Below are 27647 nucleotides of genomic sequence, written 5' to 3' on the forward strand. Positions count from 1 at the left end.
CAGTAGTTCCTGTATCTCTGGTTAGTTCCTCTGCTTTTTCCCCTTCCTGTCCCGTCTCTCCTAAGCAAGCAGTTTCTATAGCTATATATTGCAACCTTTTTTTAAACTCACTGTTTAAAGCGACCTGACACAGAACTGCCTGTGAACGCAGAACAATGTAATCCTGCCACAGAGGGTCCCAGAAGGCTTTGGTTTAACAAGTGAATGTTATACAGCCACATTAAAATAAACATGATTTTTCTTTCTTTTTTTTGTCCAGGTATTTTTTCCCTTGCTTCTCCATGTACTGGGCAATATAGCGGTTCATATATCCTTAGAGCAACAACCGGCCCAAACACACTAGGTAAGCTCTGTTCATATGTTATAAACCAAGAGGGAAACAATTTTCTGTAGACTGTCAAGGAGGTCAGTGATACAACAGACTCAAGACAGACTGAAAGGGCATCACAGTGCCATGGAGGCAGGGTGGAGTGGGATGACCTGATATACTCGCATTGTATACTGACTCAAGACACTCTGCCACTCGCTGAATGGATATGGTTCAATTTCTGGGTTTCTTATATTGATCACTCCCAGACACAAGGACCAGTGGCCAGAGGATGTGGTAAGAGCGGTTAACGTAGCTGGTTTAAAAAAAATGTCTAGACAAGTTCCTGGAGGAAAAGTTCATAGCCTGCAATTGAGACAGATATGGGGGAAGCCGCTGCTTGCCCTGGATCGGTAGCATGGAATCTTGCCACTCTTTGGGAATGTTGCTGCTATTTGGGGTTCCAGAATCTTGTTTATTCTTGAGATTCTGGAACGTTGCTGCCCTTTGGACTTCTGCCAGGTACTTTGTGACTTGGATTGGCCACTGTGGAAACAGGATGCTGAGACAAATGGACCATTGGTCTGATCCAGTATGGCTATTCTTATTGCTATTAAGACAGACATGGGGGAAGCCACTGCTTGCCCTGGATCGGTAGCATGGAATGTTGCTACTACTTGGGGTTCCAGAATCTTGCTTACTCTTTGAGATTCTGGAATGTTGCTACTCTTTGGGGTTCCAAAATCTTACTTACTCTTTGAGATTCTGGAATGTTGCTACTCTTTGGGGTTCCAAAATCTTGCTTACTCTTTGAGATTCTGGAATGTTGCTACTGTTTGGGGTTCCAAAATCTTGCTTACTCTTTGAGATTCTAGAATGTTGCTACTGTTTGGGGTTCCAAAATCTTGCTTACTCTTTGAGATTCTAGAATGTTGCTACTGTTTGGGGTTCCAAAATCTTGCTTACTCTTTGAGATTCTGGAATGTTGCTTCTATTTGGGTTTTTGCTAGGTACTTGTGACCTGGATTGGCCACCATGAAGATGAGCTACTGAGTTAGATGGAGCATTGGTTTGACCCAGTAAGGCTATTCTTATTTTCATATCTTCTAAGTATTGTGCATATGAATGCAGATTCAGATATCTTTCTCGGCATTAACAGTTGCCAAAGTAAATACATGTAGCTAACAGAGAAAAGAGGAAACCAGAGCAGAGAGAGATAATTTATGCATAGCCGTAAACAAGAAGAGAGAAATGAGAAGTGGTTAGATGTTTAAAAAAGAACTGAAGAGAGATGGAGAAGAATGTATAAATTTAGGAGTTGAGGAAGAAAGGTCATCAGGAATATGCTATGGTGTCCTTGTCACATGCCCCAAATCTTCTGGAACTCACTCCTGGAAGATGTGGTAACAGCAGTTAGCATGGCTGGGTTTAAAAAAGGTTTAGACAAGTTCCTGGAAGAAAAGTTCACAAACTGCTATTGAGATAGACATGGGGGAAGCCTTGGGGATTCCGCATGGAATGTTCTACCAGTTACTTGTGACCTGGATTGACCACTGTTGGAAGCAGGATACTGGGCTTGATGGACCATCAGTCTGATTCTTATGCTCTTACGTATTGCTACTGACCAGATAACTGCTCCAGACACCCGGCACCATCCAGACAGAGTTGAGGTTGCTTTTAAGGATATTAAACAGTACCATTAAAGGCGGCTTTTACCTGGATAAATGTTTCTAAATATTGACCCCTCTATGTTTAATTTCCTGAGTTTTCACCAGTCCCATGGATCTGAAACTGGAGATACATAAAAAGCATCTAATCTGTGTCTCTAATTCTCTACAGATAAAGGAACCGATAATTGCGATGCTTGGGGGTGGTGTCCTGAGTATACCCTTTGTTTCAGCCACTCAGCGGGATATTACTGTACCTGCAGTCCAGGATTCAAGTCTCATTCTGGGAATATTTACTTCACTGATATGTCAGAGGTTTGTGAGGGTAAGAGGAGGTTCCTATGGTCTCTCAGAAAAGTGAACAATGTTTTGTGATGTTGGTCTGTTTGACAGGCCCCAAGGTGACCATATTCGGTCTATCTATTAGGGAGGTTGAGCTTTTAGAAATTGTACTCTCTGTCCCTTTCACCCTGCTTATTGCCTCTGTCACCCCCGCTCCAAGCAATCCCTCACTCACATTGTCCCTAGTGGTGCCAGGCAGGGCAGGATTAACCAATAGGCCCAGTAATGGTCAGGGGGGCCCGATGAAGGAGGGCATCAACATTGTTTTTTCCAAATGGCGATGGGCCCCTCCAGCATTGATCGGCAATGCGTCCCCCCTCCCCATCGATGGAAAGTAAGACAAGCAAGCAACGCGGGTAAGAAAGGCAACGGGAACTGTAATTGTGCAAGCGGTGCTTCCCTTTGACGCAGCTTCCTGTTTCCGCCTGGGCGCATGGTGGGGTGGGGCAGGGCAGGAAGCCCAATGTACTTGTGTGCCTAGGGGCTCTCGACAAATTAATCCTGCCCTGGTGCCAGGGGTCAGGTCTCCCAGATGCTCCATGTGACCTCAGATTGTGAGCCCTCCAGGGTCAGAAAAACACCCACTACACCTAGATGTAACTCACCTTGAGCTACAACTGGAAAAGGGGTGACCTAAATCCAAACTCCCCACCGCCCAGGTCCATATTGTATTCGTACTGAAGACGTGACAGAGGGTGGAGAGAGGGTTGTGGTGGTGGGGGTCCTGTGGGAGAGACCCAGGGGAAGGTTCTGATCCCTTGGGGGTGGGGGGCATTGAGGTTAACCTTTACAGGGCTGTGGCTACATTCTTGGCTAGAGCGCAACATCAATCCGGCCGCCAGCTGTCACTACCAGCCATTACCTATTGCTGATTCTTTTCCATCCAAGACCCACCAATACCAGATTTGACTCCTGTGGCCCCGGCCCGTTCCACCCCAGCCTCGCACCCCTCAACCTGTTCTTATTCTCAGGACCGCGTCGGGAGGGCACTTGACGACACCGCATTGCATCCATGCATGAGCAGATGGCCTCCCGAGGTGGAATCTTTTCAAAACCCAGACAAAATGCCGGGTTTTGAAAAGACGTTCAGACGTCTGATCATGTCCTCTATAAAGACCCTACCACTGCTCATGCTGGATACCACCAAAGGAACGTTACTCTGCTGGCTGATTTCAGCCTGTGGGAACTGTTACGCCAGGTCTATGGTATTGGCTACTGCACAGCGAAACTTGTGGTAGCTGCTTTGCACAGCTTAGAAAACAGGGCCCTTAATGCAATTTGACATTTTAACAGGGTATTTTTTTTATTTTTTTTTTTGCACATGCAAATTAGAGAAGAGAGGGGCTAATGTGGCTTTGGTCACTGGGTGGGGGGGAGGCGGAAGTTTTGGAAGGGTTGGGGGTTGTTATATTTTCAGGAGTCAAATAATGTAATTATCCAACTAATTCAGTAAATGTGGATTTACAGATCACGCTGAAGCATATGGCGTTTTTTAAAAGTCTGTGTGAACGCCTGGGTTGGTGAGACAGGAAGTGACTCGCTGGGGGACATGAGGGGGTCACTAAAGGGAAGGGGCCAAGTTCCTCCTGGTTCTCACTGCACTGCACATTGCTTTTTAACAACTAATCATTAGGAGATCGATATTCCGGCTGTTGCCGACTCTGTAAAAACCAGAAATTCAGTGACGGAGCCCGGATATGGCCTGGCGTTGGATTTCTGGGCGGAAAATGGGGGGATCACTACTAGGGGTAAGTAACCTTGAAAGAGACCTGGGAGTGATGGAAGACACAACACTGAAGGCGTCGGCGCAGTGCGCCACAGCCTCGAAGAAAGCAAACAAAATGTTGGGTATCGTTAAAAAGGGTATCACCACCAGGTCGAAGGAAGTCATCCTGCCACTGTATCGTGCAATGGTGCGCCCGCATCTGGAATACTGTGTCCAGTACTGGTTGCCGTACCTCAAGAAGGACATGGCGGTACTTGAGGGAGTCCAGAGAAGAGCAACTAAGCTGATAAAGGGTATGGAAAATCTCTCATATACTGACAGACTAAAAAAGTTGGGGCTCTTCTCCCTGGAAAAGCGGAGACTTAGAGGAGACATGATAGAAACCTTCAAGATCCTGAAGGGCATAGAAAAAGTAGACAGGGACAGATTTTTCAAATTATGGGGAACCACAAGTACAAGGGGACACTCGGAGAAATTGAAAGGGGACAGGTTTAGAACAAACGCTAGGAAGTTCTTTTTCACCCAGAGGGTGGTGGATACATGGAACGCGCTTCCAGAGGCTGTGATAGGCAGGAGCACGTTACAGGGCTTCAAGGAAGGTTTGGATAGGTTCCTAGAGGACAAAGGGATTGAGGGGTACAGATAGGAGTAGAGATGGGTTATAGAGCTAGTCAGGGACCACTGCTCAGGCAATGGGCCGCTGCGCGAGCGGACCGTTGGGCGAGATGGACCTCTGGTCTGCCTCAGCGGAGGCAACTTCTTATGTTCTTATGTTCTTAATACTGGTGGCGGTCAGCATAATAAGACTACCTAAAGTCAGTCCCATCTTTATGCAGTTCGGTCTTATTTATGTAGTTACCTCGGCCGGTTAAGGGCTGACCCCACCCTTCAAAAGCCCCCAGCATAGCTGCTTAGAAGTTGAATGCTACCTGGACATGTTCATTGGCACTAGGCCTGAAATGAGCAGTTAACTCTGAACAAGTGATTTAACTGGCCAGTTAAATCATTTTGAATGCACACCAATAGGAATTCCCATTGCAGCAGTGCAGTATTCTATGGCGACTGTCTCATTTGGTCTGGGCAATAGATCTACAGAGAATGCGTCACCGAATACACAATGGATGTACAAGCAGGGTGGGGCTTGGGGAGGGGGGTACTGGTGGTTTGTGTAAGTAAGGGGTAGGATAACAGAATTATACACTTGATGAAGCCAGTTGTGTAGAAAGGGGGGAATGGGGGGGGGGTCCGCCACGGATGCCGTCTTGCTAAGGGCGCAGATACCTGTTCTCTAGAGCACTGTTCTTCAACCTTTTTACACCTATGGATCGGTGGAAATAAAATAATTATTTTGTGGACCGGCAAACTACTAAGACTGAAATTTTTTTTAAAAAATCATCGCTGCCCCGTCCCCGCGAGCTCCGTCCCACAAACCATCTGATCCCATCCGCACAAGCCTCAAATAGTTATGATTTTATATTGAACATATTTTATTAAAGTATAAAAAGAAACAATATTCTATACAATTGTCATTTTATAAATACAAATAATACAGGGCAAAGATCAACAAAACCCCTGTCTCCCCTCCCCTTCACATATATCCCCTCTACTATCAAGAAAACTGAATAAGCCAAATTATTACAGAAACATAGAAACATAGAAACATAGAAAGATGACGGCAGATAAGGGCCATATAGCCCATCAAGTCTGCCCACACTATTTACCCACCCTCTTAAGTCTTCTGACCCCTTAAGTATAATTGTAATTATACTGTCACTCTACTGACCCGCTCATTTAAGTCCTAGTGACCCTATCCCTTGGCATGACCCCGTAGGGATCCCACATGGGTATCCCATTTGTTCTTGAAGTCTGGGATGCTGCGTGCCTCGACCACCTGCACTGGAAGCTTGTTCCAATGCTCAATCACTCTCTCCGTGAAGAAGTACTTCCTTGCGTCTCCACGAAACTTCCCTCCCCTGAGTTTGAGCGGTTGTCCTCTTGTGGTCGAGAGTCCCCTGAGAAGAAAGATATCCTCTTCCACCTCGACCCGTCCCGTGATGTACTTAAATGTCTCAATCATGTCTCCCCTCTCCCTACGCTCTTCAAGAGTGTAGAGCTGCAATTTGCTCAGTCTTTCCTCGTACGGGAGACCCTTTAGCCCCGAGATCATCCTGGTGGCCATCCGCTGAACCGACTCCATTCTGAGCACATCCTTACGGTAATGTGGCCTCCAGAATTGCACACAGTACTCCAGATGAGGTCTCACCATGGCTCTGTACAATGGCATCATGACTTCAGGTTTCCTGTTGACGAAGCTTCTCTTGATACAACCTATCATCTGCCGTGCTTTAGATGAAGCCTTCTCCACTTGAGTGGCTGCTTTCATGTCAGCACTGATGATTACTCCTAAGTCTCGTTCTGCCGTAGTCCTGGTTAAGGACATGCTACACAAATATCATGTAACAGAATACCACAGTCACACATGACAGGAATGGTGTTAGGGGAGTGGAACTAGGGCAACTGCCCCCTGGTCAGAGAGAGCCCTAAGCCAGCTGGAAGCTAAAGAAGCACTGCCTGGGCTTTGCACTCCCCAGTTATGTCTAGCAAGATACATATTTCAAATCTGATATATTTGAATCACAAGATAGAAATAAAATTATTTTTTTCTACCTTTTGTCATCTCTGGTTTCTGCTTTCATTGCCTTTTCACTCTCTTCCAGCCAGTGTCTGCCCTAAGAACATAAGAACATAAGAATTGCCACTGCTGGGTCAGACCAGAGGTCCATCATGACCAGCAGTCCGCTCACACGGCGGCCCTCTGGTCTAAGACTAGCACCCTAACTGAGACTAGCCCTACCAGCACACGTTCTTGTTCAGCAGGAACTTGTCTAACTTTGTCTTGAATCCTTGGAGGGTGTTTTCCCCTATAACAGCCTCTGGAAGAGCGTTCCAGCTTTCTACCACAGAACTTCCTTACGTTTGTACGGAATCTATCCCCTTTCAACTTTAGAGAGTGCCCTCTCGTTTTCCCTGCCTTGCAGAGGGTGAACAACCTGTCCTTAGCTACTAAGCCTATTCCCTTCAGTACCTTGAATGTTTCTATCATGTCCCCTCTCAATCTCCTCTGCTCAAGGGAGAAGAGGCCCAGTTTCTCTAATCTTTCGCTCTACGGCAACTCCTCAAGCCCCTTAACCATTTTAGTCGCTCTTCTCTGGACCCTTTCGAGTAGTACCATGTCCTTCTTCATGTACGGTGACCAGTGCTGGACGCAGTACTCCAGGTGAGGGCGTACCATGGCCCAGTACAGCGGCATGATAACCTTCTCTGTCTCTTCAGTCCACCATCTTCCCCTTCCATTCACTGTGTGTCTTTCCCTGCCATCTCTCCTCCTGCCCTCTCCCCCCCCCCAATTTGGTCTGGCATCCATCATCTTCCTTCTGTTCCCCTCATGGTCTGGCATCTCTGTCCTTCCCTCCCCCCTGTGGTTTTTAGCATCTCTCTCTTCTCATTTCCTTCACTCAGATCTGATATCATTCTCTGCTCTCTCTTCCCTTTTTTTCTCTGGTCTTCCTTCTCTATTTTCTGCCTCCATCTAAATTAAATTCTTTCTTACTATTTAGTCCCGTTTCCCTCTTTTCACTGTGTCTACCCACAGCTTGTCACCCCTTTCCCTCACCCCTCCATTATCTTACTATTTTCTTCCCCCTTTATCTCCTCCTTCCATCCAGTATGTGTTATTTCCCCACTTCCATTCAGCATCTGCTCTCCCCTCTCAACTGACATCCATCTGCCTTCTGCTCTCTCTCCCTTCTTCTCACTTCCATCATCTGTCCCCTTCTCTCTCTCATCTCCTCCATTCCATCATTTGCCCCTTCTCTTTCTCTCCCCCCCCCAACTTCCATCATCTGCCCCCCTTCCCCTCACCTTTGCGGGTCATTTTCTTGCCCCTGAGGGTGGCTCATGTCAGAGGGGAAGCTTTGGCTAAGCAGAACTGCTTGCAAGGAACAGTGGAACTTACTTGATTGATGTCGATGCTGGGGTCCGTTGCTGTTTGAAGGAAAAAAAAAGGGACCTGCAAATGCGAGAGAAAGGGAAACTTCCAGGACAGCTGCTCTTTGCCCTCCTTCTGCGGCCCAAGAGTCCAGACCAATAGCGGCAGCTCTGTGTGCTTTTAACTTCGGCACAGAGCTGCCCCTAAGCAGTAGTTTAGCGCGGTTTCATGAGGCAGCCTCGGGGCCTATGCTAAGCCGGCCTGCTTCGATGATGCGATGTGGGCCGGCCTAGCAAAGGCCCCGAGGCTGCCTCATGAAACCGCGCTAAACTACTGTTTAGGGGCAGCTCTGTGCCGAAGTTAAAAGCAAACAGAGCTGCCGCTGGTGGTCTGGAGGTGCGGAGACAAGGCAGGAGGCAAACGTGGTGGAAGGCAGGAATCCCGGCACAGCGACTGCAACAGGAAGTTGCAAGTCAGCTGACGCCGGCCTTTCGTTGCGGCGGGGACCGAATCCTTTGCGGACCGGCAAGATTTTTTTTGCGGACCGACACCGGTTCACGGACCGGCGGTTGAAGAACTGTGCTCTAGAGCACACGTGCGCTGCTTCAGTTTGGGCACCGGTCTTTGACCTAAGGGCCGCCGCAGGAGCGGACTGCTGGGCACGATGGACCACTGGCAATTCTTATGTTCCCTTCCCCATGTACCTCTGTAACATTCCTGGCGCGAGCAGCAACCCCCAAGCTGCTGTTGTTGCAGTGCCGGCTCTTCCTCTGATGTCACTTCCTGGACCCGCACCTAGGAAGTGACATCGGAGGAAGAGCTGGCGCGACAGCAGCTTGGGGGTTGCTCCTCGCTCCAGGAACGTTACAGAGGAACGGGAGAAGGGAAGCAGCACGTAGGTGGCAGGAGGGGGAGAAGGAGTGTGTGGAGGTGGGGGGGGGCAGAGAATGGAGTGGGGGAGGGGTGACACCTCCTCGAATGCCTCTCACCCTCACCACGCCACTGGATAGAGCTCCTGACATCAGCGTAGCATCAGAGAAACAAGACAGCTTACATGACCAGATTGTTTAGTTTATAAGCTCTTTGTAGCTGGGACTGTTTTCTTATTCTTTGTGACTCTGTGTAGCGCTGCACCACACCTCCTCCGTTCGTTGATCTAATTTATATTTAACTCTCTTTTGTCTTGCTGGAAGCCCTGCGTTTAAGTAAACTGTGAAATAAATTGTTACAGGACAATTATGAGGTCTCGCTATTAAGAATGTCGTTCATTCTCATAACGTTTTATTCTTTTAGCTTATATGGGGTTTGTGAGTGTCTGTAACCAGGAAAAAAAACAAAATCAAATCACGGGCAAAATGAAACAGTTAACCATTAAAATTCAGGGAGATGATGTTAAAAAAGAGTAAAGACAACAGCAAAGGTAATCTTAGACGCTCAGTCACTTTATTGTGTATTCAGACTCGACACGATCGTGTTTTGGCCGAAAGGACCTGCTTCAGGAGTCTGAATGTTAGTTTCACAATGTTAGGAGAAGTATCTCAAGAAACCAATGATTGTAGGGTTTATGTAGCAAAAACCCCAAGACAAAATATCCTTAAAAGACACCAAAATATAAGTTGGGCGTGCCCTAGGGCATTGCAGAAAAGTTAACTCCCTAGACTCCACCAAAAATATAACGAGCACCCTCAGCGTGAGTTTGAAAGCTTTAAAGAGCGTCTCAAAGAGCAGCTCTAGTGCTTAGAATAGCAAAGCCAGCAGGGTTTATGTGACTTTGTTTTCTGTTTGAAGAAGCGATGAATGGCTAGGTGAAAATGAGTCACGTTCTACTTTGAAAGTGCTGTGGAATGGCTGATGGGCTCAACAGCGTGAAACGCGCCCGCCTTGTAGAAATGTTTAACTGCTGTTCACGCAAATTGAAAGCGTTTACAGGAGAGTAACAGTGCTTGTTCTATGGTCTTAGGGGGTTTTCTGTCTCCCTAGACTGTAGGGAGAGAGAAAACCCCTAAGGCCACGCAGTTTGCCAGGCAGATCTTTGCGTTTAGTTTGCCGTCTCAGTAATCCTTGGGACACTTCTCCTGCTTCTGCTCAGAATAACTTCTCCTAATCTTCTAAAGTTTAACCAATGTTCTTGTCTTCCTCAGGCCTAGGCAAGAGATGCCACGGCACTCATTCATTCTGCACGGGTGCCTCAGTGAAAGCCGCGTGTGTAGGCGTATCCTGATAACAAACAATGTCAATATGCATATGGTAATTTCATTGCTGTAACGTGTAACAGGCCTGAAACCCATTAGAGCTGCATTCTGTTCACCGTGTTAATGTGTTCTTTATTTCTCTCAGGTGCATCACGAAGACAGCTTTACCCCAGGACGTGTGGTCAGTCTTTTGTTGGGCAGGGCCCTTAGCTGAACACCTGGGTTTGGATAATAATGGTATAATCTGCTTGAGATTGAGCCACTGTGAGGTTAATTAATCCCATTAACTATACGGAACAAACTCATACTTTCCACCCTGAGCAGTGATCTTTTATTTAGGGCAATGCATAACCTCTGTACACAGTGTGCAGCTCATCAAAAGGTACAGGAAGACAGTGGTACGTCTCTGTCCGGCTATATACGTTGGGAGATTCCTATAACTTGATGCTCCGGAAAACCTTCAAGGTGGCTTACAGTCGAAAATATTGTAATTTAAAGATTTATCAGTACAATATACAAAACAATCCATACATAATGCATACATAAGGTTTAAGGAAGGAAATACAAAATTTTTCCCCCATAAAAAAAGAATGCATTAGGGATATTCCTTCTGTTTTCACAGATGTCAATAGCGCTACTTATTGTACCTGAGAATACGCATCAGAAAAAAGATAGGTCTTTAAATCTTCCTTAAACATCAGGGCGCATCTGAACGATTAAAAAATACTAGTGCAAAGCCATGTCGGCATGCCGGGATTTAGGCTCACCCACTTACGACAGGTCAATGGCTGCCATAAGTTGGCGTTCCTAGGCGTGCCATGCAACACACACACACAACGGATAGAATTCTATAAGTTTTGTGTCTCACTTGGCGACACGCCCTTGGCTTGCCTGTGCTTCACTCACGTGAATGCCCCTTTGCAATTACATGCTAAGAGACTTTGGTACATACCTTATGGAATAGCACACAGAATTTAGGTGAGTGGACACTAGATTATACAATGAGGGGGTTGTAATCTTTGTGTTTTTGTACTGTCTAGTCTATTTTGGGTCCCGGGTTCAGGTCTCAGAGGCAGTGGGAAGTTAGATGGTGAAACAAGAGCCAGGTGGTGCACACAAAGTATATTTTATAGGAATAGGCTTTTACTAATATAGAGTGTAGATTAGATTTAGAGCTGCTTCTGTGGGTGTATAAGAAAATGTGGCTGATAGTAGCTGAGGAGGGGTGTTCGTCTGGATGTGGGTGTATGAGAGAGCAGAGTAGAAGGAGCCTGTGCCCTGCCTGAATGAATGGTGTGAGGGTGTCTGAATGGTGGGGGTCTAGGTGTGAAGAGTCAGAGAGGAAGGAGCAAGAGGGGGCAGGGGGTTTGAAGCCTGTCTATATAGGTTTGAGTTTGTTCTAAAAATGGTAGCTTTCGGTGTCTTCTTCTGTCACAGTTTGGTATCTGTTCGAAACAATGGCTCTGGTAGCTGGAGCCGTTCTGTGCCTGAATTCCTTAAGCACCTGAACTTATCACATATTTTGAAAGTCCAGGGCTTTGCAGGACACTCCCCAGTACTATACAAAAGGCTCTTTGTTAATCTCAAGGACTGGTATTTTAGGAATCATTTTGTGGTATTCTATGTAAAAGGTTTTTTGTTAGTAATATATAGGCAGGGACCATTCAGTCTACCTGCAGACTTTTCCCAGGGTCAGAGTTGTTTAACATAATATCCCAGAATCCTTTGCTTCCACTCTGGCTCTTCCAGCACACCAATGCTGACAGGGTTTAATCGGTTTCTGCATCATTTCTCAAAGAGTTTGATGCAAGGAACTAAACCAAAATTCCATCAAAATTAAACATATTTTAAAAATCCTAATGAATGCCCCAGTATTTATTGACTGAACAATGTGCAAACATTCAAATGGGATCAAGGGATTATTTTTCCGACCTGACCACAGGTACTGACAGTGAGCTGTAGCAAGGTTGGTCACATCTCGAAGAGCGTAGGGAGAGGGGGAGACATGATTGAGACTTTTAAGTACATCACGGGACGGGTCGAGGTGGAAGAGGATATCTTTCTTCTCAAGGGACCCTCGACCACAAGAGGACATCCGCTCAAACTCAAGGGAGGGAAGTTTCGTGGAGACGCCAGGAAGTACTTCTTCACGGAGAGAGTGATTGAGCATTGGAACAAGCTTCCAGTACAGGTGGTCGAGGCACGCAGCATCCCAGACTTCAAGAACAAATGGGATACCTATGTGGGATCCCTACGAGGTCATGCCAAGGGATAGGGTCACTAGGACTTGAATTAGCGGGTCAGTAGAATGACAATATAATTATTGTACTTTAGGGGTCAGTAGACTTAAGAGGGTGGGTAAATGGTGTGGGCAGGCTTGATGGGCTATGGCCCTTATCTGCCGTCATCTTTCTATGTTTCTATCAGGGTCTCACAGCAAGTGATGCTTTTAGCCACATGAAGCTGTAGGAAAAACAAGAGAAAAGTTAAACCAATCAATGAATAAGTTCATTTATGTACTGAATGATCTATGCTTTACATGTGATTGGGTCATGGAGAATTGTCCTGGTTTGTAACAGCCTGCTGGAGTGCACCTTTCTGAAGTGGGTTTGAATATAGTGCTGTGAAGATCCTAATTAGGAGCGATGGTCCACAGCTATTGTGAAAATGTGGAGAGTCTCTCAACAGGGGAGATTTCATTGCTAAGTGGTCTCTCTCTTACAAAAGTCACACAGGGCTAGTGACGTAAGGAGCAATTTTCGACCCTATAGTATGTTGAAAAAACAAAAGCCTCCCAGGTTCCTACATAGGGGGGTCGATGTCAGCTTTGACAGCTGGGATCGCGTTGACGGGCACCTGAGTCTGGCAGCAAGAAGCAAGATCTGGACGTTGACAAAGGTGAGTGGTAAGTTGTGCTGAAGTCTCGCAGTGTGTGATGTTGATGGAGTGGCGTGGCTTTAAAGGTGGTGTCAATGAGAGAGTGGCCTAGTGCAAATGGCAGCTTGGAATTTGTGATGCACGATAAGGAGTACTAAGTCATTTTCCTACCCCATTGTATGTAGTCTGTGAGATGCTGAGCAGGTTAATGTTCCTTGGCACCTAAATCCTTCACCCAGAAATGTGACCTTGGACTTTGCCAGACCCAGAAGGTAAGTTGCAATACCAAAAAAACACGAGGTCAAGCTTAAATGGCTGTTACCTGACCTCTACGCAGATAAGCAAATTTAAGTATCCCAGAAGAGAGCTGTGTGCACTGTGCAGTGCAGGAGACCTGCCACGCCCTTTCCATATGAAAAGAATTTCAATTCTGTTTATCAGTCCCGAGTTATGTATTTGTATGTTTTGCTGTTATTTTTCTACATATTAAAAATAAATCTCTGTTATATTCTGTGTCTGATGGTTTTTGATTGTGCTGTTGACCAATAAAAAGTTTTTGCAATAAAACTAAATTTCTTCTCGGCATTTGGTCTAGTGGTGAGTTTCTTTTCATGAGGGGAGGAGGGAGGTGTTGACCAGAAGTGACAGACATCTTACTTCCCCAGTCTGAGTAGCTGTGTGAGGCACAATCCCTGATGACCAGAGGGCCGCCACGTGAGCGGACTGCTGGGCACGATGGACCACTGGTTTGACCCAGCAGCCACAATTCTTATGTTCTTATATACTGCCAAAGCCATAATAGTTCGAGGCGGTTTACAATAAGAAGTGCTGGACAATCAGAGAAATAGTCACCATGTAAAATCATCAAATACATGCATACAGAATAAAAGAAATAAAAACAGTAAAATTCTTAGGTTACAAATCGATTAAACAATTTCATTTTTACTGTATAGTAATTGCATTACGTCACTGAGGGGCCGACAACCTGTGACCTTTTTCTCTCTGTGTCTGCTTCCTCTTGGCTCGTCATCTGCCATCAATAGAGAATCTCAGAAAGCAGCTGGGGATTGAAGGCGAACAGAAATGAGGGGATGTTTATATTTGGATTTCATTGTGGTTGGCATAGGAGAGGTCTTCTTAGGTTCAGGAGCTCTGCTGGTTTGACTTTTACATGTTAGATATCAATGAATGCAGGTTGCCCAGGTACACTGTGGCCCTTTTGCTGAATGCAAGAGCATATTTAGAAGCAGGGGGTATGCTCGGCCCCTACCTCCACCCTGAACCCCAACCTCAGCGTCTCTTGTTCCTTACCATTCCATAATCCATCAGCACCCCACCTAAGTCCTTCCCCGTGAATTCCTGCATCCCTCTCCTTCCCCATTTCCCCCTTGGTGTCCAGCATTTCTCTCTTTCCCTACCTCCCTTCCACCCTCATGGTCTCCAGCTTCTCTCTCCTCCCCCTCCCTCCGTGGTCTCTAGAATCTCTCTTTTTCCTTCGACTTCCCCCCCTCCCTCTTCGCTTGGAGGGGACAGAAGCTGGCAGGTCCCACGTTGGTCGGCTGGCCACGATGAATCTCTGTAAATGCTCAGTTTGGAGGAAATGAAGTAAGAAGCTGAATTCTTCTCAGAGGCAGAGAAGTAGCAGCTTGGGGGTGACATGGCACCCCTCCCCCCCCCCAATTCCAATGCCTATATGTAAAGTTACTAATGCAGGAGTCTGCAAGATTTCCAAACCAAATCCAGGAAACTGAAAGTTAGGAATATACTTTCATTGTATGCTAATAGATCTCATGCATATTCATTGGGGAAATCCTGAAAACCCGACTGGATTGCGGCCCTCGAGGAGGGACTTTGACGCCCCTTCTCTAGAGCCTCTTCTGGATGCAATCAGACAAAACTCTAAAATACCTGGTGTTACAGTCTTTAAGTCTGAATACAAACTTTCTAGCTTACACAGATGATATTTGACGTCTTATGTGTTAATGTTTTGATGCATTTTGTAAACCACTGCGATGCCATTTTGGCCATATCAACTTTGAATAAAGGTAAGATATGGGGAACTCCTGAGAAGAAACAGACACAGCCCTGGCGGTCAGTTCAATTCTTGCACAAGAGAGACGGGATGCCACCCCGACTTTTTGCAAAAAGGATTAGTTCTGTTTTCATCTGACATCTCTCACAACAACAAAAGAAAAAAGATGACTTTTCCCGGTCTCATTTCTAATCGCCATGGTTTCTTAATCTTGCAGATGAAAACGAGTGTATATATTCAAACGCCTGTCCCAGGAACTCGCTCTGTAAGAACACCCCTGGAAGTTATTACTGTCGGTGCAAAAGTGGCTATCGGTCATCTGGAAATGAGAATTTTGCGAATGGAACGGCAGAGTGCGTGAGTAAGTGACTCCATGCATGTCAAAGGAACATGAAACGTGTGCCCTAGAATAGTCAAAAACAAAGACACCCAATCTTTAGGACAGTAGACTCTCTGTTAACCGGAACTCAAGCAACCAGCAAAAAAGGGGGGGGGGGAAAAAAAATCAAATAAATAATGCAATACTTTAAATCAGGGTTGTCCAACCTGTGGCCCGAGCGCCGCATGCGGCCCGGTGAAGTATTTTGTGCGGCCCCGGTCGAGGGCGATGCAGTGTTTTCCTCTGCTGCCCCCTGGTGTTTACCGTCTTGCTGGCTCCCTCCTCTGTCTTGCTGCAGCGTTTGCGCGGCCCCAGAAATTTTTTTTTCGGCCAATGCGGCCCAGGGAAGCCAAAAGGTTGGACACCCCTGCTTTAAGTAGAACTGAAAATAAAATCAATTCTTTGATTATGAGTCAGTTTTGGTTTATTTTCGTACACATCCAGGAAAGGGGGGGGGGGGGCTCTTTCTGTTCTAATTTGACTTTTGAGTATGTCCACCTGGGGTGGGAGGAGGGTGGGAGGATATTTTTAATCTGAATAGGGTAAGGTTAGTGGGATAGTTTATGGGCTCCTTTTACGAAAGCGCGTTAGGGCCTTAACGGGTGGAATATTGCGTGCTAAAATGCCACACATACTAACCGCTACCGCCTTCTCTTGAGCAGGCGGTAGTGTTTTGGCTAGCGCGTGCTATAGCGTGCGCTAATCTGGTTTGTGCGCTATGTTTCTGTGTTTTATTGAATAATCATTGGGTGGGGGGAAATGATTGGTTATGCATGTTTGTAAGTTGAATGTGCTTTTATTAACTTATTATATGATATATATATGTGATATGTATGATATATTATATGACATATTTGTGTATAGCACTTTTGAAGTTTAGAAAATCAATAAAGAATTAAAAAAAAAAAAAAAAAGAACTTAAGTGGCTACGGGTTAGCACATATGTTTTATTCAGCCCCATTTATGCGCCTACCCTCGCCGGCTAAGGGCTCCTTTTGCGTTTTTAGCGCACGCAAGAAATTAACACCGCGCACTACGCTTCTAGACCTAACGCCAGCTCAATGCTGGCGTTAAGGTCTAGCATGCACGGTAATGTAGTGCGTGCTATTCCGTGCGATAAAGCCCTGGCGCACCTTAGTAAAAGGAGCCCTCTGTCAGCGCTGTTTGACAAATGTATTTCTTAAACGTGGGCACTATTGTTAGCAAAACTCTACGTTGAGTATATCTAAGCAACTGTTGTATGTTTAACTATTTGTATTTTGCTGATTGTCCAGGCTTCTTCTGCGTAAACCGCCTAGAAATCGTTTGGTTATGGCGGTTCTAGAAGATTAAAGTTATGTTATGTTAATCTTTCTTTCTCCTTTACGGGACAGAGAAATACAGGATCAGCCTCTTTCTTTCATCACTTGAGCTTTACATTCTCTCACTTCTGCCCTGATCATTAAATTTGATATTCAGAAGTTTGTAACGGTTCTGTGAATTGAGAAGCTATAAATTTTACTAAATTAATAAAACAAGAGGAAGGAGACAGAAATTAGGACATCACTTGTGCCAGCTTGCTACTATGCTGTGCTTTCCAGTTTGGGCTTTTTCCCTTCTTTGTCCCTTGCTTTGACGTGTTAGTACCAGAAAACTAGTTGTGAGGTTCATTAAAAAAAAAAAGGGGTCTGGAGGGTTCTGACCATGGCACGGAAAGACTTTCATGGTGTCAAAAAATGTCTTTATATTTGTTACAGAAGATGAAAGCAAATGCCAGATCAACAATGGGATCAAAAACTGTACAAATTCATCACTTCAGGTACTACTAATAACAGCTTATATACCGCAATCTCGTGAAGTTCTATGCGGTTTACAAAGATTAAGCAAAGGTACAAATTGATTGACTTTAAGAGGGGAGGAAGAAAGAGGGTTAATAGGACAGGAAATCCATTTTTGAGGAGAGAGTGATCAATAGAACAAGTTAATCGCTATAGAGGGGAGAGAGAAGAGAGGATCAGTTGTCTAGATACTTTAGGAACAGGTACTACACCATTGCCATTATGTTTTTCGGCTTTGTGAGCAGGTGGGTATGGCCTAGAAGCAGCGAAACCGATTTGTGAGTCAGGAAAAATGATTTGCTGGCCCGGGTCTCAGACTCCATATGTAACGTGGGCATTCCTCGGTGCACTGCTCAGCTGTAATAAACAGTAAGGATTTTGTGGCTGAAAATCTCAGGGCCCCACGAAGGAAGGTTTACTAGCATTTTGCATGCAGTCAATTATCTTAATAACTCAGCCTTTCGTTTCTGGCCTCTCTCCTGCTTTGCTCTAGTCAACAGAGGGTGCCTCGTCTTCCTTGCAGAGTGACATCAAACAATCAAGCAATGCCACCAGTCTGAATGTAAGTTGATTTAGTTTACCCTATTTTAGAATCGGTTCTGAAATGTAATTAGTACGTTTTTGTTTGGTTTTTATCAGACTTTTTATACTAATGTATTTCGCTTAGCGATGATATCAAATTTTAATAAAAACTTACCAAGCTACAGTACCCTCGTCATAGCCATTCGCACTTGTTAATGACCTGGATATCTAAAAGAGAAAACTAGTTTCAGGTTAACTGTGTGGTGCATTGGTTGGCTCTACAGCCTCGGCACCCTGGGGTTGTGGGTTCAAAGCCCGTGCTGCTCCTTGTGACCCTGGGCAAGTCACTCATAGCCCCAGGTACGTTAGCTAGATTGTGAGCCCAGCGGGACAGAGAGGGAAAAGGCTTGAGTGCCTGATTGTAAAAACCGCTTAGATATAAAATCCTAATAAACTTGAAACTTCTATCTGTCCTTACTTCCGTTGCTTTCAGTAGAAGTAAAACCCGGATGTCTATTTTAAAGAGGTGCCCCTGTGGTACTATGGCCTCTCTCGTTTGGCTCTTCAGTCTTTGGGGTCTCTGAGCCTAGAGTTACCTTATGGCTCCAGAAAAAGGAGAACAGATTGAGACATCCGAGTTTACTTCCATTGAAAGACATGGAAGTATAACACGGATGGTCTGAATCCATCCTTTTTCTGGAGTAGAGAATGACACGGGGACAAATGATTTCCCGTCCTCGCGGGAACTCATTTTCCCATCCTGTCCCGGCGAGTTCTTTTCCTTTCCCTGACCCGTTCCTGCAAGTTCCGTCCTCATCTGCACAAGCCTCCACTTTAAAATCATAAGTGTTTGAGGCTCGTGCGGTTAAGGCAGAGCTTACAGGAATGGGGAGGGACAAAACTCGCAGGAATGGGGAAATTGCGTTCCTGCGGGGGACGGAGAAAATTATGTCCCCGTGTAATTCTCTATTCTGGAGTCCCTTACCTCTCCTCACCTCTCCTCACTCTCTAAAATTAGGCTGGTCCTCCTTAAATCCAGCTCTGCATCCAAAAAAGTTCAACTATCTCCCACAGCCAGTGAAAATGTCTCCTATCTCATGTAATGTTATGTCTTGGCCAGGAAGTTGTGGAGAATTTTGGCAGAGTTCTTAATAAAACAGCCCTGTGGGACATCCTCACCCCAGAGAATATCTCCGTTGTTGCCACCTTGTTTTTGGAGACGATGGAGAGCGCCGCCCTAGCTGTCATGCTCAGAACAGCAGAGAACAGAAGTCAGTCAGTGATTACAAAGGAGATTGGTAGGTTCAGGGTGTGAATTCTATTGTGCAAGCTAAAAGCTGAAACTTGGAAGGTAGAGTGCTGGTTTTATTTATTTATAGAATTTGATATTCTGTCTCTCTGGACAGGCCAACCAAAAAGGTCATTATTGGCATGTTGGTAGGTCATTTATTGGGCTGTTGGGACGATTCCTAGATCTTTCTGTCACATTTTCCTGGTTGGTTAAGGCTTGATGAGGAAGTGTTGCTAGAAACAGAGGTCCAATCTCTAGTCCAGTGTTTTTCAATCTTTTTACACCTATGGACCAGCAGAAATAATAGAATTATTCTGTGGACCGGCATCGGTCCGTGGACCGACGGTTGAAGAACACTGGGCTAAGTCGTGGGCCAGACTCCGCCCATCTCCGCCCCAGACCCCGCCCTCATAATAGTACTAATTGTAACACTATTTTTTCCATTCATTTTTCACACACAATATAATCTTATTAACAACACATAATGGTTAACCACGAAATTAAACTACACAAAGCACACTGACAGCAGATGTAAATTCTCAAAATTGACATAATTCAATCACTAAATTCAAAAATAAAATCATTCCCCCCTACCTTTGTTGTCTCCCTCCCTCCATGCTATGCCTTACTTTCTGGCCTGCTCCCGCCTGGCCATTTTATGCCTCCCCGGTATTATCTTCAGGCCGGCTCCCTCTTCCTCACTGATGCAGTGCACAAAGCTGCTGGCAGTGGCTCCTTGCACATCTCGTGCCTCATCTGGAAGCCTTCCCTCTGACTTTACAACGCCAGAGAGAAGGCTTCTGGTTCAGGCGCAGGACGCGTGTAGGAGCCGCTGCCCGTGGCTTTGTGCACTGAATCAGTGAGGAAGATAACGCCGCATCGATCGCACTGTGGACCGGCGGTTGAAGAACACTGTTTTGGGCCTGATGCAAGTGCTGGCCTTGTGGACCGCCAGGAAATTTCTGTGGACCGGCACTGGTCCAAGGACCGGTGGTTGAACACTGCTCTAGTCTACAGTATAAACAGCGCCTTAAGTATCTGTAGGCATCCTACTGACGCCCAACTTAAGTGTAAAATGCCATTAAAAAGAAAAAATAGCTTTTAAGAAAATTGTAGGTGCCCACTGACACCAATGCATGACTGACAACCTCTACGCCCCCCCATGCCATTTTCACGCCTCCCTCTGGACCGACTCCATCCTGTTTATATCTTTTTGAAGGTGAGGCCTCCAGAATTGTACACAATATTCTAAATGAGGTCTCACCAGAGTCTTATACAGGGGCGTCAATACCTCCTTTTTCCTACTGGCCATATCTCTCCCAAAGCATCCTTCTAGCTTTCGCCGTCACCTTTTCAACCTGTTTGGCCACCTTAAGATCATCACATACAATCCCACCCAAGTCCCGCTTTTCCATCGTGCACATCAGTTCTTCACCCCCTTCAAACCCGTCATCGATATAGCACAAAAATATAAAATCAAAATCCACTCTTATGCAGATGACATCCAGCTGCTCCTCCCCTTAGGCGAAAACCGGCCATCCCAAATTGCTAACCTCGAACTCTGCCTCACTGACATGAAAACTTGGATGTCAAACAACAAGCTTCAACTAAACGCCTCCAAAACCGAACTCCTATGGATCAGAAACAAAAACACCAAATACCTACGACCTACACTAACATGGGATTCCACTCGACTAACGGCAGCAGATCAAGTTCGCAGCCTAGGAGTAACCCTAGACGGACACCTATCCTTATCCAACCACATATCCCAAGTAGTCTCCACCTCCTTCTACTACCTTCGCCAACTGAAAAGGATCAAACCCTACATCTCCAAACCAGACCTCGCCCAACTCCTATACGCATATGTCCTCTCCAGAATGGATTATTGTAACTCGCTATTTAACGGACTAACCAAAAATAATATCAAACGCCTCCAACGGGTCCAAAATGCAGCCATCCGCCTCCTACACAACCTCAACTACCGCGATTCCATCTCCCCGGCACTCCATGCTGAACACTGGCTCCCAATTAGCCAACGCTGTACTTTCAAAGCCCTAACAATTGCCCACAAGAGAATCTACTCCACCACTCCCTCCTATATAAAATCCAAGCTTCCCATCTACAACCCCACTCGCACCCTCCGCTCAAAGTCAGAGACACGCCTATGCGTCCCCCCCGGAAGATCCCTGCTCACAGAAACTGCCCACAAACGATCCTACAGCCACTTCATTCCACACCTCTGGAACCAACTTCCCCCCAACTTAGACAACAGAACTCATTATTAGCATTCCGTAAATCGGTAAAGACCCTCCTCTTCAATTAAAGCTCCCCTCTGTCTCTCCCCCCCATAAGCCCCACCCTCCACTCTCCTATCTCCTTCCCGAAATTCCAGTATTACCTCTCTTACTCTCTCCACTAAAAAAAAAAAAAAAAATTGCACCCATACGCTTATAACTTTCCTTAAACTACTGTATTTCCCTCCTCTCTCTCTCTGCTCAATCCCCCTGTATTTAACTCTCTCCAAAACTATAAATCCACCCACTAAACCTGTTGTACTACTTATATGTCTAATTACTCCGCAGTGTGTATGTTCAATTGTAAACCGTTCTGAGCTATTGGGAGGACGGGATAAAAATCTAAATAAATAAATAAATAAATAAATAAAATAAAACTGTATATGTTACAATTACTAGTCTAGGGAGGTTACTGTGAAAAATAATATATTACTTGTGAAAGGAATATATTACCAGTAATATATTACTGACCAGTTCCGAACTATATTGAGGTGATGTGTGGCAGAAGCATTTAGTTTGGAACCATTAACCAAAGTTGACAAGCAACATATGCCAACACATAAACATGTATGTTTATGTGGATTTTTCCTAAGCTGGCGTTTGTAAAATTGGTTTAGATATTTATACATGTTTAAATGCAAATAGGGGGGACCATTTTCATACAGTCCCTTTTATTCAGGGAAGTGGCTTTGAAAATGGCCACCAACTGAATGTACAGCGGACCTTTTCCTAATGTCTTTGCCTCCTATTACGTAATAATACCAAAGAAAACCCGCGTATTCTGATTTTAGACCCCTCACCCTCCGGCCTGTATCCAAAAGTTAAAAAAATGGATGAAGCCCACCAAATTCTCTAACTGAGAACGGTATTCAGAATGTTTTCTTCTCTGCCCTTTTTGTCTTTCCGTCTTTCTCACTCCTGTTTGCTTCCTTCCATCCCAGACCTTCAAAGCAAAATGCTTGAAGTTAATGAAAGCTGTGACGAAACCAGGGACCCACTCAGCTTGGCTGCAAAAGGAGACCGGATGACGATTCACTGCAGCACCATCATTGGGAATAAAACCCAAGGTGTGTATTCTTCAGCTGTCACAGCACTCATCATCCTATGTGTCACCAGAGAAGCCATGCAGTGTCCTGCTGTTCTTAGTAAAAAGGAATTTTATTGAGGCTGTTCTGGTGTGCTATCCCTGTGCTCTAGGAGCATATAGCATGGCTTCATCTCACTATTTATCTCTTTAGAATTATATCCCGTCTAGAGAATGACACATAAGAAGAACATAAGAAGTTGCCTCCGCTGAGGCAGACCAGAGGTCCATCTCGCCCAGCGGTCCGCTCCTGCGGCGGCCCATCAGGCCTATTGCCTGAGCAGTGGTCCCTGACTATTTCTATAACTACTTCTTGCTCCTATCCCTATAACCTACCTCTACTCCTATCCCTATAACCTACCTCTACTCCTATCCCTATAACCTACCTCCACTCCTATCCCTATAACCTACCTCTACTCCTATCCCTATAACCTACCTCTACTCCTATCCCTATAACCTACCTCCACTCCTATCCCTATAACCTACCTCCACTCCTATCCCTATAACCTACCTCTACTCCTATCCCTATAACCTACCTCTACTCCTATCCTTATAACCTACCTCTACTCCTATCCCTATAACCTACCTCTACTCCTATCCCTATAACCTACCTCTACTCCTATCCCTATGACCTACCTCTACTCCTATCCCTATAACCTACCTCTACTCCTATCCCTATACCTTACCTCTACTCCTATCCCTATAACCTTCCTCTACTCCTATCCCTATAACCTACCTCTACTCCTATCCCTATAACCTACCTCTACTCCTATCCCTATAACCTACCTCTACTCCTATCCCTATAACCTACCTCTACTCCTATCCCTATAACCTACCTCTACTCCTATCCCTATAACCTACCTCCACTCCTATCCCTATAACCTACCTCCACTCCTATCCCTATAACCTACCTCTACTCCTATCCCTATAACCTACCTCTACTCCTATCCTTATAACCTACCTCTACTCCTATCCCTATAACCTACCTCTACTCCTATCCCTATAACCTACCTCTACTCCTATCCCTATAACCTACCTCTACTCCTATCCCTATAACCTACCTCTACTCCTATCCCTATAACCTACCTCTACTCCTATCCCTATACCTTACCTCTACTCCTATCCCTATAACCTTCCTCTACTCCTATCCCTATAACCTACCTCTACTCCTATCCCTATAACCTACCTCTACTCCTATCCCTATAACCTACCTCTACTCCTATCCTTATAACCTATCTCTACTCCTATCCCTATGACCTACCTCTACTCCTATCCCTATAACCTACCTCTACTCCTATCCCTATAACCTACCTCTACTCCTATCCCTATGACCTACCTCTACTCCTATCCCTATAACCTACCTCTACTCCTATCCCTATACCTTACCTCTACTCCTATCCCTATAACCTACCTCTACTCCTATCCCTATAACCTACCTCTACTCCTATCTGTACCCCTCAATTCCTTTGTCCTCTAGGAACCTATCCAAACCTTCTTTGAAGCCCTGTAACGTGCTCCTGCCTATCACAGCCTCCGGGACAAATTTTTCCCCATCGCCACAGGAACTCAATTTCCCCCATCCCGTCCCCGTGAGTGTTGTCGCTGTCCCCTGCCCCATTCCTGTAAGCTCTGCCTTAACCGCACAAGCCTCAAACACTTATGATTTTAAAGCATTTGAGGCTTCTGCAGATGAGGATGGATCTTGCAGGAATGGGGCAGGGACAGGAAAAGACCTCACCGGGATGGGAAAATGAGTTCCCGCAGGGATGGGGAAAAATTTGTCCCCGTGTCATTCTCTAATCCCGTCTTCCCCAAAGAACTCAGAATGGGTTGAGGGAGTGACTGGGCAAAAAGGTTGTTTTTTACAGCTTTTCTAAAGTTATGGAGAGCCTTGATGATAATTCATGCTACGCTGGAGCGAAGACTGGTGGGAGACTTGGATCATGGGCCGGGTCGTGGATTTCGTCAGACCTGGGAATGCTTCTGGCAGGACCTCACACCATATGCTCGAAGTAGACTCTTGAATCAATAGATTTACTTTTCACTCTCAATTTTACTGTGGCATTGGGCTCTTGGGGTGGGGAGGGATGGGAAGGGAGGGGGGGGGGTGCTTGCAATATTATTTCCTGACTATGCTATTTGTTTTTATTTGTTATTTGTTGAAATAATAAACTAAACTAAACTAAGCCTTAAGTTAATATACCGCATCATCTCCACGGAAGTGGAGCTCGACACGGTTTACAAAGTTTAAAAATATAGGAAGAGAGAGGAGAAAGATTTTCAAGAGCATGTGAAATAGAGGAGGTTGTGGACAGGGAAAGAGATGTTAGATGTTAGAGAAAAGCCAGGTTTTCAGTTGTTTTTGGAAAAGTTGGAGGGAGCCCAGGTTCCGCAGCGGGATAGTGAGATCATTCCAAAGGCCTGTGATTTTGGAGAGAAGGGATTTTCCCGGTTTGCCAGCGTGGAGGATGCCGTGTAGAGATAAAATCATTTGAACATAAAGTTAAGAAGTCCTTTAAGGGCTTTGATATGAGGAGGTAGGCTCTTCCAAAGGTTTGGTAAGAAATGGGAATGGAGTTGGAGGGAGTGTCCTGATGGTGTATGTAGGCAGGTCTTTTCCTTTTCTTCGGAACTCTCCCATGTTGACACTTTCAGAGGAACTCCCTTCATGGTCACGTTGGGGTTCTCAAACACTGAAACTGAAATTTGTGGTTCGCATGCAACTGTGACTTACTTCTGCAAAAGGGATCTGATATGTATCAGCTGCCCTTGTCCGTAAGCCCTCTTATTCCACTCCCTCCTCTCTGTTCAGCCTTTTTACAGACATATCTGCACGTTTCTAGCATTTGTTTGTAGCTTAATTTCATCCCATTTCAAAGGGCGGATTTCCATATTTCTCTAGCTCTCATTAGTGGCGCATTTGTCCAAGTGTTAATTTTAAAACTACCCCCTACGTACACGTTTGTAATAAAGCTTGCTGCTAGTGTTGGCGATCATTTCCTTACGTCTTCTGAAATGCAGATGATGAAACGCACCAAGTTCCTTGTTGTTGTTTTTTTGTAATATCATGTTTATTAAGGCAATTATGACCAAATACGCTGAACAGTACATAAGAACATAAGAAGTTGCCTCCACTGAGGCAGACCAGAGGTCCATCTCGCCCAGCGGTCCGCTCCCGCGGCGGCCCATTAGGCCTTTTGCCTGAGCAGTGGTCCCTGACTATTTCTATAACCTACCTCTACTCCTATCCTTATAACCTACCTCTACTCCTATCCCTATGACCTACCTCTACTCCTATCCCTATAACCTACCTCTACTCCTATCCCTATAACCTACCTCTACTCCTATCCCTATGACCTACCTCTACTCCTATCCCTATGACCTACCTCTACTCCTATCCCTATAACCTACCTCTACTCCTATCCCTATAACCTACCTCTACTCCTATCCCTATAACCTACCTCTACTCCTATCTGTACCCCTCAATTCCTTTGTCCTCTAGGAACCTATCCAAACCTTCTTTGAAGCCCTGTAACGTGCTCCTGCCTACCACAGCCTCCGGAAGCGCATTCCATGTATCCACCACCCTCTGGGTGAAAAAGAACTTCCTAGCGTTTGTTCTAAACCTGTCCCCTTTCAATTTCTCCGAGTGCCCCCTTGTACTTGTGGTTCCCCATAATCTGAAAAATCTGTCCCTGTCTACTCTTTCTATGCCCTTCAGGATCTTGAAGGTTTCTATCATGTCTCCTCTAAGTCTCCGCTTCTCCAGGGAGAACAGCCCCAACTTTTTTAGTCTGTCAGTATATGAGAGATTTTCCATACCCTTTATCAGCTTAGTTGCTCTTCTCTGGACTCCCTCAAGTACTGTACAAAGTACAAGTAGGATATCACATATACAATATAATCAATACAGAGCCTCCAAAAGAAACCAGTATCCCAAGAGAAGATGCAAAAGTGATTCAGAGTTGCCCATTTTAATGTAACAGAGAACAGAAGCAGCTAAGGAATCCCCAAACGATTCAACCACACAAGCACACATCCACACAGCTCACACAATCATTCCAGTCATACCACAAACACCCAGAACATTCAGGCCGCACACCACAACCCTGGCTCATCTCTATCTAGACATGGGCAGTCAGTAGAAAGGCAAGTGAAGAGACACCACTGGCCCAAGTTCCTTGTAACGAGTTGCAGAATTTCTAAACATAAGAGTATTTTCATGCCATAAATCTCTCTATTTGTGTCCTTTGATTTTTCAGGTTCTGCCGGAGTTGCTTTTGTTTCTTATGCAGACATGGAGAAATTCTTGACTGGGAATTTCTTCAGTGCTCAAAGCACGGAACCTGGGACAAAGCTCCAAGGCATCCAGATAAATTCTCGAGTAGTGACTGGGATGACGAGCAGCGTGCAGAAGACTCATTTCACATATCCTGTCAACTTTACCCTCCAGCATATCCAGGTTTGAGCACCCGCAGAGAACCGCTTCCACTCTTAACTAGTGCGACAGGAGAGGGGTGAAGCAGCAGGGTGAGAAATCGGGGAGACGAGCATCCTCGTGAAAGTGACAGGGAGCTAGCTCAGTGTGCCTCCTGAGAGTTCAGGTGTGCCGCGACACACTGGCAAGGAGAGTCATCCACGCTGGCTGACAGCCTACAGGACGTGCCTCTTGTGGCGCGGATGTCTCTCCTCCCAGATGATGGATCCCTCCATCGAAGTGGGTCGCGGACCGATGGGCCTCCGAGCATTCGCTGATGTCGACGTCGGAGCACTTCCGGGGTGCCTTCTGTCCGGGGCACTGAATTTAGTGGGCCGCTGGCTGGAAAGTTTGCGAGACACTGCACTAGCTCATTGGTTAGGACTTAGAACCTTGATGCTCACAGAGCCATCTCCAGTCCTGTTTCCACCAGGTAAACTTCTAGGCAGTGTTAGCTGGCACAAAGCCAGCCAGCCAGCTGACAAACCACAAGGTAGCTGTGTGCACCATGTTTAAATCTTCGCTCTATATGCACAAGTATTTATTGTTTATTGAAAGCTAATGACGGGGGAGTAAATTCCGAGTGGTTTACATGAGCTTTTAAATGATGTGTGCGCATTAGTGATATGCCTTTACGTGCATGGATTTTTTT

General features: G+C 45.6%; 1 protein-coding gene across 1 annotated transcript in view; it reads left to right on the forward strand.

The window, feature by feature from the left end:
• The window catches only part of ADGRE1 (adhesion G protein-coupled receptor E1), a 73135-nt gene that overhangs the window by 16947 nt on the left and 28541 nt on the right, over nucleotides 1–27647 (forward strand). The window contains exons 2-9 of the mRNA XM_033925104.1: nucleotides 260–343; nucleotides 2147–2299; nucleotides 15349–15492; nucleotides 17247–17308; nucleotides 17821–17889; nucleotides 18970–19147; nucleotides 22376–22501; nucleotides 26781–26980. Of these exons, the coding sequence (XP_033780995.1) occupies nucleotides 2281–2299; nucleotides 15349–15492; nucleotides 17247–17308; nucleotides 17821–17889; nucleotides 18970–19147; nucleotides 22376–22501; nucleotides 26781–26980 (798 nt within the window). The 5' untranslated portion in view covers nucleotides 260–343; nucleotides 2147–2280. The remainder of the gene's footprint in view (nucleotides 1–259; nucleotides 344–2146; nucleotides 2300–15348; nucleotides 15493–17246; nucleotides 17309–17820; nucleotides 17890–18969; nucleotides 19148–22375; nucleotides 22502–26780; nucleotides 26981–27647) is intronic.

This window comes from Geotrypetes seraphini, chromosome 16 (assembly GCF_902459505.1).
Source record: "Geotrypetes seraphini chromosome 16, aGeoSer1.1, whole genome shotgun sequence".
NCBI classification, from domain to species: Eukaryota; Metazoa; Chordata; class Amphibia; order Gymnophiona; family Dermophiidae; genus Geotrypetes; species Geotrypetes seraphini.